The sequence below is a fragment of the Mesoplodon mirus genome, assembly GCF_964341445.2.
Source record: "Mesoplodon mirus genome assembly, chromosome: 4".
Lineage (NCBI taxonomy): Eukaryota > Metazoa > Chordata > Mammalia > Artiodactyla > Ziphiidae > Mesoplodon > Mesoplodon mirus.
The window spans coordinates 37,543,442-37,561,662 of NC_138979.1; the positions used below are offsets into that span (position 1 = coordinate 37,543,442).

General features: G+C 49.6%; 1 protein-coding gene across 10 annotated transcripts in view; it reads left to right on the plus strand.

Annotated features, from left to right (window-relative positions):
- The window catches only part of BLM (BLM RecQ like helicase), a 110,825-nt gene that overhangs the window by 80,189 nt on the left and 12,415 nt on the right, over positions 1 to 18,221 (plus strand). For 5 of the 10 annotated variants that reach the window (XR_014293657.1, XR_014293658.1, XR_014293660.1 and 2 more), the window contains 6 exons: positions 1,453 to 1,575; positions 3,714 to 3,915; positions 8,186 to 10,766; positions 12,015 to 12,089; positions 12,630 to 13,020; positions 15,234 to 15,379. Coding sequence is in view for 1 of the 10 variants with exons in the window: in XM_082616834.1 (XP_082472960.1) it covers positions 1,453 to 1,575; positions 3,714 to 3,915; positions 8,186 to 8,363 (503 nt within the window). In the remaining 9 variants the exon portion in view is untranslated. Of the gene's footprint in view, positions 1 to 1,452; positions 1,576 to 3,713; positions 3,916 to 8,185; positions 10,823 to 12,014; positions 12,090 to 12,629; positions 13,021 to 15,233; positions 15,380 to 17,674; positions 17,864 to 18,221 lie in introns of those variants that run through there. The other 5 variants (XR_014293659.1, XR_014293663.1, XR_014293664.1 and 2 more) reach the window with 5 other exon arrangements.

Below are 18,221 nucleotides of genomic sequence, written 5' to 3' on the forward strand. Positions count from 1 at the left end.
TTGGCCACACCCTCACAGCATACAGGATCTTAGTTCCCCGACCAGGGATTGAACCCACACCCCCTGCAGTGGAAGCGTGGGGTCTTAATTACTGGACCGCCAGGGAAGTCCCAGGGATCTGGGACTCCCCCACTTTATCTTACAGTAACCCTTTCCATAAACCTCCTGGTCTGTCCCACAGGTCTGTTCTTTTTCTCTAAAAGTAGAAATGATGTTACAATCACGGATTTGAAATCCACCCTTTGCTCAACTCAGATACGTGGGAATTATTACTCCCTCACTGCCCATAGCCAGTGCATCAATAAATCCTACAGATCCCGCCTCCAAAACATGTCCGAATCTATTTCTTCTCTGTCTCCACTACTACCCGCTAGTTCACAGCATCCTCTCTCACACCTGTAGTGGCTTCCACCAGGCTCTGGTTTCCCCTCTTTCCCTTACAATCCATTTCCCATGTATAGCAGCCAGAGTGATCTTAAAAATAACAGGCTTGTCTAGCTATAAGACTGTTGTGCCTTCTCTACACAGAAGACTCTTTTTTAAAATTTATTTAATTTATTTATTTTTGGCTGTGTTGGGTCTTCGTTCTGTGCATGGGCTTTCTCTAGTTGTGGCGAGGGGGGGCTACTCAGTTGCGCATGGGCTTCTCATTGCAGTGGCTTCTCTTGTTGAGGAGCACGGGCTCTAGGTGCACAGGCTTCAGTAGTTGTAGCATGTGGGCTCAGTAGTTGTGGCTCACGGACTGTAGAGCGCAGGCTCAGTAGTTGTGAGGCACGGGCTTAGTTGCTCCGCAGCATGTGGGATCTTCCTGGACCAGGGCTCGAACCCTTGTCCCCTGCATTGGCAGGCGGATTCTTAACCACTGCACCACCAGGGAAGCCATACACAGAAGACTCTTAATGGCCTACTTGTTAAAGGCAGAGTACTTGCTTCACCCACGTGCAGAAAGACCTGAAGAACAGGTTTGGGTTGGGGGGGAAGTAAGAATTCAGTTAAGGCCTTACTGAGTAGGGTATACAAATGTGGAGTACAGGGGAGAAGGCAGAGCTGGAAATACAGATGTGGGCCTTTTCTGCAAACAAGCATCACCATACTTGTAGCTAGACAAGTCTTGGTTGTGAGAACAGTGGGCCAAGAGCAAAGTCCAGTTACCTCTGGGGCATACTGCCCAGGAACCCCCACTCTGCTTCCCCCCACGTCCTATGCTCCCTCCCATTCTCGGCCCTGACTCCACGCACCTTTGCCGCTGGGATTGGACCAGGGGCTCCTGCCCTCTGGGCCTGTGCGCTGCCTCTGTCGGCATTTAACTGCCTTTTAGAAAATCAACCCATGTACCCGGTGCTCTGCAGTTAGTTGGCACTTAACAAACGTGCTGAATGGGTGAATGAGCATAAATTCAGTGGGTTTTCTCTGGGTGGTAATTTAAATTTCTAATTTTATGCCCATGCACAGAATCTTTATCGTCTGATCCTGAGGTTTTGCTTCAAATTGATGGTGTTACTGAAGACAAACTGGAAAAATATGGTGCAGAAGTGATTCCAATATTACAGAAATATTCTGAGTGGACATTACCAGGTTCAGTATACAACCAAATATGGGTTTTCTGAAAGCCTCTTTTCATGTTAAACGATGCATCTCACTGGATTAGAATCATGTGGTTTCTGGCTTGTGTTAATGGTCCCTACACCTTGTCACACTGACATCCAGGTTCTCAGAGCAGACCCCAGTGGTGTGCCAGGCACCTCTTAGAGGACACCGGTGCTCAGGTCCCCCAGGGGAGACCAGTTACTGAACTTGCTAACAGGACCCAGAGGATGACCTTTGGGCCCAGGAGTTGCTCGTTCTGTTAAGGCAAGTGCCTGAGGAATCTGGAGCCCTGGGTGCAGATCACATATCTGCCACCATCTCACTCTGTAATCCTTGGCAGGCCACCCATAGCCTCTTTGGTTTTCAGTTTCTATGTCTGAGGAAGGGAGGTGTTATCTAGCAAGCATGTCTAAAGTTTAAGAGTGGAGTTTAAATGTTTTGGGAAAATGAACATGTAATTGGACTACTGGAGAATCTTATTGTTATTAGCCACTGAAAGAATCTGCCCGAGTGAGTGCATCATTAGCAGACGTTCCCAAAGGTTGCTGGAAGCCTGTCATGTAGCACCTCTAATTACGAAGCTCAACACTGAGCTATAGAAAGCATGGACGCAGGGAAAATCGAGAACAAAGAAAGATTTCATTGTGGGAGATACAGGTGCAGGAGTTGGGTGCCCTCCTCCAGTGTATTGCCATATGCAGACTAGCCAAGTGAAATGTTTCCCTGTTTCTGTAACGGACCACGGGAGGGGTCCTTCTCAGAGTAGCAGGATGAGACATGAGTGAACATGCATTTCACGTTCTGTCTCTCCACAGTCGTGTTTTATCCACTGACAAAACGCCGAAGAGTCAGGTTTTCGTTAATTCCTCTGTATGGTAATTATTCCATAAATCCTTACTTCAAATACATTAACCTCTTGGTGGGAACTTAATGTTTGTTTAGTATAGTAACTTGTTTGGATAGGGATTTTTGCCCACGTCAGGTAGGGCTGCTCTGCGGAAACAGCCCAGTGTGGTCATGATCACTCCCACTTACTGAGGGAGGACAGGGCCAAGAGCTTTGCCTATTCTGTGTCATTCAGTCCTTATAACACTGATTTTATTTTGTTGTTTTATTTATTTTTATTTCCTTATATTTATTTATTTTTAATTTTATTTTTGGCCATGCCACGTGGCTTGCGGGAGCTTAGTTCCCTGACCAGGGATTGAACCCAGGCCCACTGCAGTGAGAGAGCCCAGTCCTAACCACTGGACCTCCCTGGAATTCCCCAGCACCCATTTTCGAGGTGAAAAGTGGTGAGGCCTTTTCATTTCCTCAAAAGTCCCCCAGCTGGGATGACAGCACTCTTCACCCGAGCTGCACTGTCTGCCCGTGTGCCCTTCCTACCATGCAGTAAGGTAGGGTAGCCTGAGGGTGAACCAGACCAGCCAGGAAATATCTTCAGAAAATGAAGACCTGGTCACTGTTAACCTAGAGGGAGATTTCATGCTTTGGGTGAGCCTTGGATTGCAAATACCTATGGAAATTACCATCTTCTTTGCAAATGTGTGCTTTCATACAGACCCATTTCCTGCATAGTATGTGAAATGTTCACAACTGTTATGCAAAGAAGAGTAAAATGTGGTCTAGAATTTTCTGACAGCCATTTACTAAGTAACTATCGCCCAAAGATGAGGTGCAGGACATAGTTATGTTTTCCTTATGTTGGACTTATTTTTTCAGCATCTGTAAAACTATAAATAAAATTGCCTTTTGTTTAGCACTTTATACTTTTCAAAGAACTTAACAGGATTAATTGCCCAAACAATAACAGGGACGTGGGTTACAGAATGTGAGCTAATAAAACCTGACGTCTCTGGTTAAGTTAAAGAGCATCACACGTTTTCTTAATGAACTCTGAACCCCTTTCTTTAAAAATAAATTGCCATTGACTACTTTGGGGCTTTGTGAAATAAAAGAAGTGCTCAGTTCTTGTGGGGTGTTTGAATCCAAGTGGCAAGATGCTGCAGGAAAGCAGCTGGGCTTTGGCTGAACTGCACCCCTGTGCTGTGTATCTCCGCGTAGACTATAACCACACTTGGATCAGCGTGGCATCACCGGTAAATGTCTGCATTGTCCATTTGTAGCTGAGGGCGATTCCTCACGGAGAAGCCCCTCCAGCAGCAGAGGCCCTGGAAGAAATGCCCCTGAGGAGCTGGATGAGGAAACACCCATATCTTCTCACTACTTTGCAAATAAAACCAAAAATGAAAGAAAGAGGAAAAGGATGCCAGCCTCCCAAAGGTCTAAGAGGAGAAAAACTGGTTTTGGTGGTTCCAAGACAAAAGGGTAAGTTCTGCCACCTTTTCTGCAATGTAGGGTAGAAGGGAGAAAAATATAAAAGTACAGCTGCTCTGATTTGCTTTGAAGCATTTATTAAAATAAGCCATTGTTAAATGTTGCCTCTCCCATTTGTGGAGTGAGGATTAAGGTCTGATCCCAAACAAAAACATTTGTTTCAGATTTTTAAGATATCTGCTCCTAGGTTGATGATCACTGAAGTTTTCTAGTTTGCAAAAACTTCTCCAATTTTGACATTACCTTAGGAAAAAACATTTTTTTTTCTGCCAGTTGCTCCTAAGTGAATATTCCACCTAAAATACTGTAAATCATATACTAGCTGAATAAACAAAGGGGTTTTTGTTTGGTTGGTTTTTGTTTTTTTTAAGTTTCTTTTTATTTATATTTTTGGCTGCGTTGGGTCTTCGTTTCTGTGCACGGGCTTTCTGTAGTTGGCGGCGAGCGGGGGCTACACTTTGTTGCAGTGCGCGGGCTTCTCATTGCAGTGGCTTCTCTTGTTGTGGAGCACAAGCTCTAGGCACACGGGGTTCAGGAATTGCAGCATGCGGGCTCAGGAGTTACGACATGGGGGCCCTAGAGCACGCAGGCTTCAGTAGTTGTGGCACGTGGGCTCAGTAGTTATGGCCCATAGGCTCTAGGGCACAGGCTCCGTAGTTGTGGCGCATGGGCTTAGTTGCATGTGGGATCTTCCCGGACCAGGGATCGAACCTGTGTCCCCTGCATTGGCAGGTGATTCTTAACCACTGTGCTACCAGGGAAGTCCCAACAAAGGGTTTTGTTTTCTCATCACTCTTACGCTTTCGCCAATACTTGCCACACCGCTTCTATTGCTGCAGAATCTGCAGGGCCTCCACCTGGAGGCTCTGCACACTGCCTGCCATTCAGTAACACCTGGGAGAGCCAGCCTCCCAAGCTTTGCAGGGTAGCAGAAAAGAGGCCACAGCAGGAACCCCAAGAGGTCAGTCCAGCCCCACCTTCTTCCCTTTCCTACATCTGCCTGGCTCCCGAGCTGGGTTGCACCCGCTTTGGGTACTCTCCGCTCACCAAGGTGGAACAAAGATAGTACTACTGTCAGGTCCTGGTGATGATTCGGGCAGCGTCCTATTTCTTCATAATCACACTGTTTCTGACGGCCCCTTTTTCCTGTTTTCTGCAAGGACATGCTCCGCCCTTTCCTTGTAGGTAAGGTCTGGTAGGATTGTGACCACCCCGTCAGTCTGGAGAATGTGGCCCCAAGCATCTATGTATTATAACAGAAATGCTTACAGGAAAAGGGAACAAGTCCTCAGGAAACTTGTGCAAGCTGTTCTGTTTTTCTTTTTCAGTTTTTCTATCTCTTTTCCTTCTGGCTAATAAAGCCCAAAAATTGAGTGGGGGAAAAGAAAGGAAGGAAGATGTTACCAAATTGTCATTTCCTTGTTAAGTCCATAAGCAAACATCTTGTATGTGCTAATCCTTCTGTTGGGGTATAGAAATTATAGGCATTAGTAAATATTAGTTTAATTTTGTGTGTTTTATTTATTTATTTTAATTCTATTTAAACTTTTCAAAGAAAAAAAGACTTCACCTGTTTATCCTACACCTACCCCACTCCAGCCCTTGCAACCACCAATATGTTCTCGCATCTATGAACTTGGTTTATATATATGTATATATATATATATTTAGGTTCCACATTCAAGAGAGGTCATACAGTATTTGTCCTTGACTTATTTCACTTAGCGTAGTCCCCTCGAGGTCCATCAGTGTTGTCACAAATGACAGGATTTCATTCATTTTTACGGCCAAATAATAATTTTTTGGTTTTTAGTGTGCAAGTGACCTGCAGACGCTCTTCAGTAGGGACATTTTCTTATTTTCTTCATTTATTTCCCCCATTTTGGGAAATACTAATTTCCTCAGGCACTCACACAGAGTAGAAGACCTTAAAAGGCCTCTGTCCAACTCCCTGGGATTTATCATGAGGAAGCTGAGGCTTCCTGAAGCTTCCCCTGGGGAAGGTTTACGTGAAGCTGTCCCCAGCCTGGTACCAGTCTCACAGGTGGGACTAGACACTGGCTCGAGGAGGCCTGCCTGGAGCACTTTCACTGCTGCACGTGGTCCACGGAGATTCTTGAAAACCCATTGTGATCTCCTCATTGTTGCTAGTTAGAACATAGTAAACCATTGGCTCCCTTATTGTTTTCACAACTTTTGTAGATAAGACGGAAGCACTTTGCCCTATGGCCTAGAACCTAAGCTAGTAAGTAGTAAAACTCATATTTGTCCAAAAGCCAGTACCACTTTTGATGCTAGTTTTTAATTAGCCTGTGTGTTTAAGGTGGGATTATTTTCTAGTCCCTACTGGCTAAAACCAGGAAGTAGTGTAACTTTACTTTACCCTGTAGCAGCCTCTTTGTATCTGTGCCCCGTTATCCTCGTTTCCACTGAACCACTCTGCAAGGTGGCTTCCCACGTGTCCAGGCTGCTCACCTGGCTGAGGATCCACGCAGCCACAAAATAAATGTGGCTCTTTGCCAGAACCCTTAACACCCCACCCTACCCTCAGAGTTTCACATCTTCAGAAGAACACGCAATGAACTGGTTGTGTTCTGGGCTCTGAGTGGGAGTAAAATGGATGACTCTGGTGAAATAGAGGCTGCTGATGGCAGATTCATTCTGCAACTCAACATAAACAGCAGGTTTTTGCTAGGGACTTAATATCTCAGCAGGAAATCAGCATAGGGAAATTTAAGGCTGCTTCTCTGCTGGTTTAGCACATCTTTGCCAGTTCTGCAGTAAAACTGCCCTCGAGCAAGAGTTTTTAAAAAACCACTCTTCACTCAGCCCCACCAAAATGTCATTAGCAGACTGGTGGCCCTGATACCCGGGCCCCTAAATTCAGAGATCAGATCGGATGCCACTTGTGTGCCTTGATGCTAGGGAATTAACACCAGGCATGAATTCAGCCTGGTTACAATGAGGCGGGAAACACTCGTTTAGGGATAGGCTAACATGCTGACCGTGTGGTGTTTTTTTTTTTTTTTTTACCATTTATTTTCAGGGGAGAGAAAAAGCTGTTATCTTCAGATCAGTGGGGGAAGTGAGGTGCTGGAAGGACTTTGTAATAGGCTGTGGCAGCCGCGTCTCACCCTTTCTTATTTTTTATTTCATTTATTTATTTATTTATTTATTTTGTGGTACATGGGCCTCTCACTGTTGTGGCCTCTCCCGTTACGGAGCACAGGCTCCGGATGCGCAGGCTCAGCGGCCATGGCTCACGGGCCCAGCCACTCCGTGGCATGTGGGATCCTCCCGGACCGGGGCAGGAACCCGTTTCCCCTGCATCGGCAGGTGGAATCTCAACCACTGCGCCACCAGGGAAGCCCTCACCCTTTTTTTTTTTTTTTTTTTTTTTTTTTTTGCGGTACGTGGGCCTCTCACTGCTGTGGCCTCTCCCGTTGCGGAGCACAGGCTCCGGACGTGCAGGTTCAGCGGCCATGGCTCGCGGGCCCAGCCGCTCCATGGCATGTGGGATCTTCGCGGACCGGGGCATGAACCCGTGTCCCCTGCATCGGCAGGCGGACTCTCAACCACTGCGCCACCAGGGAAGCCCTCTCACCCTTTTTTAAAGGCAGCGAGTAGGAGGTGAGAGCAGACAGATCTTAGAATGTAGACGAGCGAGCAAACCCCTGGCAGCGGGGCCCTGACAGAGATGTGCCAGGCCCCAGCTGCCACGGGCCCAGAGAACCACATCTGCAGCCTTCCGCTCTGCAGGAGGAGGCTCGCTCCGCTCCGCTCCGTTTCCACCCACCCACAAAGCCCCCTTCCTCTGGCCTGTGGGAGCACAGTAATTCCACAGTGTCTATTGTCTGGGCATTGAGGCCTTAAAACAAGGTATTCTCACTTCCCTTCTGTGGTCGGAGTAGATGGGGAGTGTGGATCTCAGCTCAGATGCCTGGAGGGAGGCGTGGGAGAGGGAGGGGTCTGTGAAAGGGTAGAGAGAAGGCACATGGGGTTGGGCTCAAGTCACAGAATCCTTGACATTTTAGGAGGACAAACGTAGGACAAATTGGTGTAAAGGGCGACAGTCCTTTACTCCTTAAATTGTAAAGGAAACTGACCCCATCCAGGGCCATTATAGGCAGAAAATGCACAGAGACATGGAACACCAAGGAAAATCATGGATTATATAGCTGCATGCAGGTTAAGAGAAAGAAAACTGTTCACTTTTGGTTTTATTTGACATTTTAATTTTCTTTTCTTTGTCGCATTTTAGGGGGTCCAGCACATGCAGAAGGATACCTTCTAAAACTAAATCCTCCAGCATATTTGGACCCAGTTCAGCTTTGCATGGCTCTCAAGCGGCATCAGGAGTCAGTAGAAAATTGGGGATTATGGCTCCACCAAAGCCTGTAAATAGGCCGTTTCTTAAGCCTTCGTTTGCATTTTCATAGCAACCAAATCTCATCTCAGTGTACATAGATCTTAGTTGTTGTTTGTCAGCATCTGACCATCTGTGAATATAAAGCTGTTAGTTTCATTATACCATTTGTAATTTTTATCCATATCTATTAATATTTAAATAAGTGCTTGGAGTGACAGTTCTTATTTTTAAAATAAACATTTTCTTTTGAAACGCATGCATGATTTGCTGCCACTGCAAGTGTTGTGGCCGTCGTTTCTCAGAACATCTGAAGCAGCAGCTGAATCATCTCAGTGAGAGAAATTTTAAGTACAACATCATGAAACACAGAAGCCAAAGAAAAAGACTCGCATGGGACAGCATGAAACTGTAAAACTTTTGTAGAAGACAACTTAAACAAAATTAAAACATAAATGACAGAGGAAAAAGGGAAAATAATACATGGCAAAGGATTAATATCCATAATATACAAAGAGTATCTATAAATCATTAAGAAAAAAAAGACAACCTAGTAGAAAAATGAACAAAGGATGTGACTAGGCTGTTCTCAGAAAAGGAAATGCAAACAGCCCACAAATATGTGAAAAATGCTCCATCTCCCTCATTAAAAGTACCAATTAGAACAATGAGATGCCATTCTCTTGCCTAGCAGATTGTTAGCACTTAGATGATATTCCGAATCTGGGGTCCACAAGAACAGGGTCAAATGTTAAGAATGTATTAAATGCTGGTGACGTCCTTTAGCATCAGGGAAGCCTTACTTTTCAAGACCCCTCCCTGAATCAGCTAATGGGCCAGCAAGTCTCACAGTGGGATTTTGGCACCTCTTTTCGGACTTCCAGTCCCTCATTTTTGGAGACATCTTTTCTTAGCTGTCATGCAACCTTGGTGACACCTGTTTGGTGTCCCACTTCTCTCCTTGACCTCTGTCAAGAAGGTAGAGCTGAAGAGACCTTGCCTGGGCCAAAGGTGTTGGAAGATGGAGTTGGCTGGAAGTCTGTGGCCTTGGCCTGGAGACGGTGCTGAGGCAGACCCTGCACCCACCCCGAGGGGCCACCCTTGTAGCTGCACGCCTACCTCCTGCTTCCTCGACCTCCACCTGGGCCCTTGGTCCCTCGTTTAACGCAGGGAGTCTGCTGAGGGTCATGCACTGTTAACCTCTAGATGCCTTCAAGAGCTGACATTTTCAGGAACCATCTTTCCGGCAAGCTCTGACTCAAGTGGCCAGAAGAACCTCCTTGGGGTGAGGAGAGGAAGTGGAAGGCAGAGTAGCCAGTAGTCGAGGCTGCTGGGATAATGTCGCTGGCCTAAGGTCACCTTGGAGAGCTGGCAGTGTACAAGGGTGTCTGGCAGGAGGTCACACCCTTCTACCTTCAGCAGCTCTGGCTTTGGGGACAGAGAGGGTAGCCTCTGCACAGAGCTGATGCCACAGACATCGGGTCACTTCCCGGCTCTGACCTCACTCGTTCATTCATTCCTTTACTGAGCCCCTCTTCTGCCCGGACTCTGGAGCTAGCTGTGCCCTCGGCAGTGCCCACTCTGCCTCCAGGGGCTCCCGGAGCAATGGGGAGGACAGGCGAAGGCAGTGCAGTGGGAGCCCCTGGGTGGAATGCAGAGTCTGTGAGCAGGGCCAGCACCACCCCCACCCCTGTCACCTACGCCTTTCACCAAGCACTGAAGAGGAACTCACTGCAGGAACCTGAAGCCTAGAGACCTTGGGGTAGCCCAGGGTCAGGCAGGCCCCACACCCACCTCTTTAAAAATGTTGGGTTGCGGGGCTTCCCTGGTGGCGCAGTGGCTAAGAATCCGCCTGCCAATGCAGGGGACATGGGTTCGAACCCTGGTCTGGGAATATCCCACATGCAGCGGAGCAGCTAAGCCCGTGCGCCACAACTACTGAGCCTGTGCTCTGGAGCCCGCGAGCCACAGCTACTGAGCCCACGTGCTTGGAGCCCGTGCTCCACAACAAGAGAAGCCACCGCAATGAGAAGCCCACGCACTGCAACAGAAGAGTAGCCCCCGCTCGCTGCAACTAGAGAAAGCCCACGCACAGCAACAAAGACCCAATGCAGCCAAAAATAATAAAAAAAAAATGTTGGGTTGGAGCAGGGTCTATTCAATTTCTCAGTCCCCAGGAGCAGCCACAGAAAATGCAAGCAGCCTCCTTCAGTTCAGCCTCCGGCTCCCAGAGAATGCAACCGTGTCCATACAGCGCCATCTTAGGAGGACAGAAGTACACAGACTTTCCCTAAACCAAAACTGGGACCTCTGGCAGCTGAAGACAGGTGGTGATAGCGAAGCCAATCCAGGCTGGGTGCTGGTAGGGGTCCTCCATGAGCGCCGAAATCACCACCACCTGGGAGGAGGGGCGGGGACAAATCCACAAAGGAGCTCCAGCCTAGGACCCTTCACTGGCCGCCCTCCCCAGGTACAGGTAGGCCTGAGGGTGGGGGCTCGGGCTCTCCCACCCTTGCCATCACCCCTCTCGAGGGCACAGGAAGGATTAGAATCTGACTCTCCAGCTATATACATACCTTCCCCAGCCCCTCTCCCACCATGAGAACTTGCTCCAGAGAGTTGACAAGTCCTTGCTTATCTCCAGGGACAGGGAACCCACTATCTCACTGGAAGAGAGCAAACATGGAAAGCCCAGTCTATGCTGAGGGCTGTTCAGGCATTTTCACACACAGTAATTCACTCCTTTAATCCTTCCACCAGCCCTGGGAGACGGCACATGATATCAGTCTTTTTTTATGCAGAAACTAGAGTTCAGAAAGGTTATGTAATTGCCCAGATCCACACAGCTAGGAAATGGTGGTAATTAGGGTAACATATATCTCAGTTTGCCCTGAAGAGTCTCAGTTTGCATCTGCTGCCCAGGTGTAATAATTAAGACAGCTCCCTTTCATTCTTGAAAGTGCTCCAGTTTAGAAGATAAATTATAAGGAATCCAGGTCTATGCTCTTCCTCTGAACAATCCAACCTCCTCTCCCAACCCCATTTTTCCAGCTAAAGCCCCAGGGGCTGCCTGCTCAAAACTTCAGGCCCCTGGGGCAGGCCCCAGGGACAGAAGCTGCAGAATTATCAGCCAGCACAGCTAAGCTGTGGTTTTTTATCCAGAAGAGGAAGCGGAGGCTGTGGTCCAGGCCCTCTTGCTCTTCTTAAGAAACTGCTTCTCCTCCTATGGCTTGGAGCTGCTCTGAGCCCCTAAGGCCCACCCTGTGCTTGGGAGGCTCCCAGCGTCCCCACCCTGGCTCTCCTGCTCTGAGCAGCAGCCTGGGTTGGTGGCAGGGGTGAATCTCACCCAACCCTGGGCCCCCATCCTGACAGAGGCCCCTGAGCAGAGGGACAATGGCCCCTAAAGCCTTTAGCGGAAGCCAGGGTGGAGTCCCCAGGAGGCTCCAGCAGTCACTTCTCACTCAAGGCAGAAGTCACGTCCCCCACGTGGCATCACAGGATTTGGAGAAGCAGACTGGTGGGACGTGCTCTGGGGACCCAAGCCTCTACCGGCCCCTGCTAGGTGCTCCAGGCCATGGGCCCAGCCCCTGTTTGCTAGGAGTCAAGGGCTCAATTCCCACAGTTGTGCCAGACACCACCAGAGCTGCTAAGACAAGTACCCTTGGCCTTTAGAAAGCTCCTACCTTTCAAAAAACACTCACTCTCCTGTTCTCCCCACCCCCAGGCCGACTTTCCTCAGCCAGACCCATGTTCCATGTTGGCAAGAGAAGAAGGAAGAAGGAAACAAAATCCCATAGAGGTTAGATTGGGCTGCTGGGCCCCTGTTCTGGTTGCGGGGCAGAGGACAGAGGATAGAACAAGAGGCTAGCCGGAAGCCTGAACTTGAGTCCACACAACCAAGTGGTTCTGAGGAAGGGAGGCATTTCCCAACCAGGGAGGAGGGCCTGAGGCCGTGTCCCTACTGCCTGCAGGTGTGGGGAATGGGGTTTTGGTGTCATCACAGCTTGACTGCGTGGTTCCAACATCCCACAGAGTTTGGTGAGCATCAGTAACCTGGATGGCCCCTCAGCCTACTCAGGATGCGGGAGCTCACTCCAGTGGGCCTCTGTCTGTCCCTCTGGGTCCCACATACACGGCCTGTCCTGGTCCCACATATTCAGCCTCTTCCAGGAGCCTCAAGCTCCCAAAGAGGTCAGGCCCTGGCCCCTGCCCAGCTCTGTGTGGGAGCAGAGTGCGCAGGTCCTTACGTCCCCCTCCGTGGGGCAGGAGCGGGAGCCAGGCACCGCAGGGCAGGTGACTGGACATCCAGACCCGGTGACCTTCACTGCTCTCAGGACAGGTCTGAAACCCCAGCCTGGAAGGAGGCGTGTTTGAGAAACGAGACCTGCGGCCGGAGTCCCTCTCACGGCTAGCACCCCCGAGCCTCCTCTGCAGCGAGGGGCCCCCAAGCCTCTCGTGACCTGGGGAGCAGGGAACCCTGCTAACCTCAAGACGGAAGCATCAACCTCTGCGGCGGCCGTGGTTTGACAGTTACTGCGAGAGCAGGCCTCCCACACCAGCCCCACGAGCCTGCCATGTGCAGGCCACATGTGCCCCGCCACGGGGGACCGCCATCCACTTGTCACCGCCTGGTGCCAGCTTCCAGCCCAGCGGTCCTGCTCCCTTCGCACTCGCTGGATGATCTTTGCAAGCTCTGTGGCCTTTCTGAGCCTCAACTTCTCATCTGCACGGTAAACTGGCCCTGCCACCCGAGCTGGTTACCAGCACCTCTGGTCAGAGGTCCCACAAATGTTTGTTGGGCCAAACACAGAAACCCAGGCATGGCCCTGGCACTCGGCGAGGTCACAGTCAGGGAGGGAAACGCGATCGCTCACCCCGGGGGAAGGAGAGGAGAAGCAGCATTGGGGTATGGGGGTGCTGCGGGAGCCCCCAGGGGAGACCTAGTCCAGTCCAGAGGGCACAGGGAATGAAGTTTGAGCCTTGGAGAATGAGTAGGAGTTCAGAACACGAGAAGGACACCCCAGGGAACCGCAGGGGTAAAGGCTGGAGCTGTGATGGAGCTTGGCCTGAGAGGGGACCTCCCCGGGGTTAAGGACGGGCTGAGGGAGGTGGAGAAGCCATCCCAGATGGTCCTGGCTGAGGAGTGGGATCTGTCCCCAGGGGGGGCTCTGAGAGACATGATCCGATTTGCCTTCGAAAAATGACCCCAGGGTCAGAAAAGGATTGGAGTGGGTGAGGCCGGACGCCAGCAGACAGGCAGGAGGCTCTTACATATCCAGCAAGAGAAGTAGCAGCTCTCAGGGTAGCAAGGTGACAGGAGTCAACAGATCCCACTGGCCAAGGAGGGGACATGGGGCAGGGACAGGGGCTGTTGACATGCTTTGAAGACATCCCCGAGAGATAGCGATCCCACATCAGGGAGGCCGACAGTCCTGGCCCTTTCCAGGCAGAAGGACGCTTTGTTGCCAGAGGGGTCAATTTGGGAGCCCCTGGTCCAGGCCCCAGTGCAGCCCTCCTGGGGCCCAGGATCTCCTGCAATGTGTGGGGTATGCATGCGTGTGCACGTGAGGGTTCTGTCCAGCCCACGCTGCCTCCTCCGAGTTTGGCAAGTAATTCCACAAAGGCCACACCAACACCCCACAAAAAAATGCCAACTCTGTGCTAATTTATTTTTTATATTTAAGAGCATGTGATGAATGCTCTGCTTATTGACCTGGAAAGTCATCCACAGCATGTTTTTGAGAAGCCGAACAGAGTCCTACCCCTTTGCTGTAGATCCATGCCGCCCTGCTGCCCAGCCTGGGACCCCAGGTCCCTCGTGGGCTGCAGGAAGGGCCATGACATAAGGCACAGCACTCGGCATTGTATGTCTCTTAAATGACAGCTCAGCTCACTTTTTTAAAAGGCTATAGAACAACATGGCTAGTAAAGATTTTATTTGTCACTTTACCTCTGTGTGTGTGTGTGTGTGTGTGTGTGTGTGTGTGTGTTTAGATAGCGTTGCTCACCAAAATATTAACAGTAGTGGAATTGAGATGATTTTTACTTTTCTGAATTGCTTGACTTTTTACAAAAAGAACTCTTATCATTTTTATAATCAGAATAAAGCAAGGGAGAGCCACTCGGCCACCTTGGGGTTTGGCTTTGCTCCAGAAGGGCTGTGGGGTCAGAGCCCCCAGTGGACTAGGAATAGGCTGTGGGCCTGGAGCAAGCACCCACTCCTAGGGCCAGGACCAAGCAAGGCCAGCAGGCGTCAGTGGAGTTGAACTTGCACAGGGTGCTGAGGCTGGAGTGGCCCTGTGGCCTCTAGGCTGGGGAGCCCAGGGTCTGGCCATTGCCACTGGGGCCACCCTGCCCATTCCTGATCAGAAGACAACACTTCCCCACCTGGCCACCCTTCTCACTTCCAGGGGACAAGTGCCCTGTGCTGGGTCACCTGCCTAGGTGCCAGTGGGGAGCACAGCAGGAACTCCAGCTCAAGGAGAGGGTGCTGCACTGGGGAAAGGAGAAGGGGGCCCCAGGTGGCCCGCAAGGACCCCCACCCTACAAGTCCTGCCACTCCCTCAGCAGTCCTTAGCTGAGGTCTGCACTTTGCCCCAGACCGGGGTTCTGGCTGGAAGGACCTATCATACAGCAGGTGCCTAATAACATTTGTTGGATGAGTGGGTGAAGGGGCCACTATGAAGGCACCTGCCTAGACGGCCCTCCCCATGAGAGGATGAGATAGGAGGATGGGGACAGGGGCCTGGGGCCTGCTGGATCTTAAAATCCCGCTGCCCACTTGGCACTGCCAGGCCTGTAGGGAGGCTCCCCCCTTACTGCTTCTGTTGGCTTCACCAAGACAAGTGAAAGTTGCCTTCCAGTTGGCCTCAGTATTCACTTAGATTTCCTTTTGTATTTGTGCATTGATGCTTTTGATTATTAGTGTCTTACTCATTCTCAGAAAGCTGGCCGATTTCCCCATTTACTGATTTTCTGGAGTCCACTCACGTGTGGGGAAGACCAGGATGCATGGAGGACTTGGAATTCAAACTTTGATCATCGCTACCTGTGCAGAGCTTCATCCCAGCTGAGAAGGCAGAAACCTAGGTCAGTAGTTCTCAAAGCTTCAGCATCTCTAGAGGGCTGGGTAAAACAGTTTCTGGATCAGAAGATCTGGGCTGGGGCCTAAGGGTCTGCATTTCTAACGTGGTCCCTGGTGATGCTGAGGCCACCAGCCACCCCGGGCACACTTTTTTTTTTCTTTTTGACTGCTTTGGGTCTTCGTTGCTATGCGTGGGCTTTTTCTAGTTGGCAGCGAGCGGGGGCTGCTCTTCTTGCCGTATGTGGGCGTCTCATTGCGGTGGCTTCTCTTGTTGCGGAGCACGGGCTCTAAGCACGCGGGCTTCAGTAGTTGTGGCACGTGGGCTCAGTAGTTGTGGCTCGAGGGCTCTAGAGCGCAGGCTCAGTAGCTGTGGCACACGGGCTTAGTTGCTTCTCGGCATGTGGGATTTTCCTGGACCAGGGATCGAACCCGTGTTCCCTGCATTGGCAGGCCGATTCTTAACCACTGCGCCACCAGGGCAAGTCCCCGGGCCCACATTTTGAGACTTGCCTAGGGCAGAGGAAAGGGCACCAGGGGTCAGCCCTCAGGGTGAATACAAACCTTAGCTGCTGGGAATTTAGCTTTGGGCCTTGGGCAAGGCAACCTTTCATCCTTGGTTTCCCCACAATGTCAGCAAGCCTTTAGGGTGGGCCGGAAGCCTCCAGGGGGTGTTTAGGAATGTGCGGGTGGAACAGCCTTGCTTGGTGAGAGCTATTTGCAGGAAGGGGTCTGGTGTCACAGAAGAGCTCCTCCAGCACCCAAGTACGTCTTCAACAGACTCGGCAACAGGGAAGCAGAAGCAGGAATGCTGTTTCCGGCAGGCGCTTTGCAGAGAGCGCTGGAGGTAAAGGAAACCTTAAAAGCGGTGGAAAGAGTGTAAGTTGAGATTTCCCAGTCCTTGCCAGCCTGTGGAGTCAAATGGGGTCACATGACCCCCCAAATTTGCTGGAGAGCGGAGTTCTGTCTCCCTGTCAAGCCAGGCAAATGCCACTTCATGATACAGTCCGTTGGGGATTTGAGATAGGGGGCTTGGGGCGCCAATGTGCTACAGAGGCTTTCCAGAAAACCGTCATTTCAGCATCCACTTGAGCCTGGTCCCTTTGCCTCGACCCTACAACATCCAAAGCCAAACCTCAGAACAGGATGGGGCCAGTCACCCCGCGGGCTGTGTTTCACCAGTTCATAGCAAGGAAGACTATCAAATGGCTCTGGAGTCAGAGTGCTTGAGGTCAAAGGCCAACTGAATCCATTTATTGTGTGACCTTAAGTAAGTTACTTAACTTCTCTGTGCCTGAGAGTGATCATAATAGCATAACCCTATGGGATTGATTGTTATGAGGGTTTAATGATATAATGCGTGATCAGCAGGTTGCCACTGCCTGGCACTCACTGAACATGAACTTTTGTTATTGTAGCGTAGACCCCCCTATGTTTGTGTTGTCTGTTGCATATATCTGTGCAGAAATTGACTGGTGAATAAACTGGATATAGTCCTCACTCAACTCAGCCATTCTCAACCTGATCCTTTTTTTGAAATTGCTCTCTCAAAAAAAGAAGCCACCACCCGAGAGGGCAGTCCTGGAGAGGATGACTTTACCCCGTCTGCACTGGGCACCTGAGAGCATTGAAATGCTGTCTATGAGAGAGAGCTGCAAACTTTCCAAGATCATGGAGATACAGGAGAAATCTGGTTATGGCTTGACTTATAAAGTGGAGGCAGATACACAAGATTCCATTGGATGCATCCAGTGCTTGATACTGGAACGGGAATGGCGTTTTACTGGCTAAACTTGTTGGTCTGATAGAGAAGGAAATGAGGGAAACTGGGAGAAAATGAAGATCTTGAAGAATATGGCTTGAGATCACTAAAAGAATAGGAGGCAAAATTTGGTTTCTGTAATATTTCTGAAATTGATTACTCTCCTTCTGCAATACAGCTTTCTGGAAGTATTACAGAGAAAGAAGGTTTATCTAAAATTATGTTGAACGTAGAAGACTTTTGGGGGCTTCCCTGGTGGGGCAGTGGTTAAGAATCTACTTGCCAATGCAGGAGACACGGGTTCAAGCCCTGGTCCAGTAAGATCCCACATGCTGCTGAGCAACTAAGCCCGTGCACCACAACTACTGAAGCCCGTGCACCTAGAGCGCATGCTCCACAACAAGAGAAGCCACTGCAATGAGAAGCCTGCACACCACAGCGAAGAGTAGCCCCTGCTCGCCGCAACTAGAGAAAAGCCCGCGTGCAGCAATGAAGACCCGATGCAACCAAAAATTAATTAATTAATTAATTTTTTTTTAAGTTATAAAAAAAAGAAGACTTTTTGAATCCTTCCACAAAGCTGTCTGGATTTCATATTTGTATTGACAAAGGAATGCCATAAGCCTTAATCCTGACAATGCAATTGAGAAGAGGAAGCAACATGTGAAATCTCTCTCCAGGGTGAGAGAATAAACCTGACACAGAAAATGCAAGTGCAAGTAAATGTTTAGTAAGTACACAGGATGCACATGTTGAATAGATAAAGTGGGTTGGTAAAAAAAAAATCATGAGCATGTAAGTGGTTGGGTTTTAGAGATCAACCAAGAATAATTTAAAATTTTCTTTTGTATTTGAGATGTAAATATTTTTCTTTCTGGTTAAAAAAAGATTCCTGTAACTGCCGAACAGTTAAAAACTTTAAAGCAGTAAATGAATTTACAGAAAGCAAAAAAAAAACCCTCCTTCAGGCATGGGCACGTCCAACTAGCTAATCATCATAAGCAACCAGATTCTGGGTTCTGGAAATTGGCAGATAGCACCTCCTAACATAGGAGGTCTCAATACAGACTCTAGGAACCCCTGGAAGA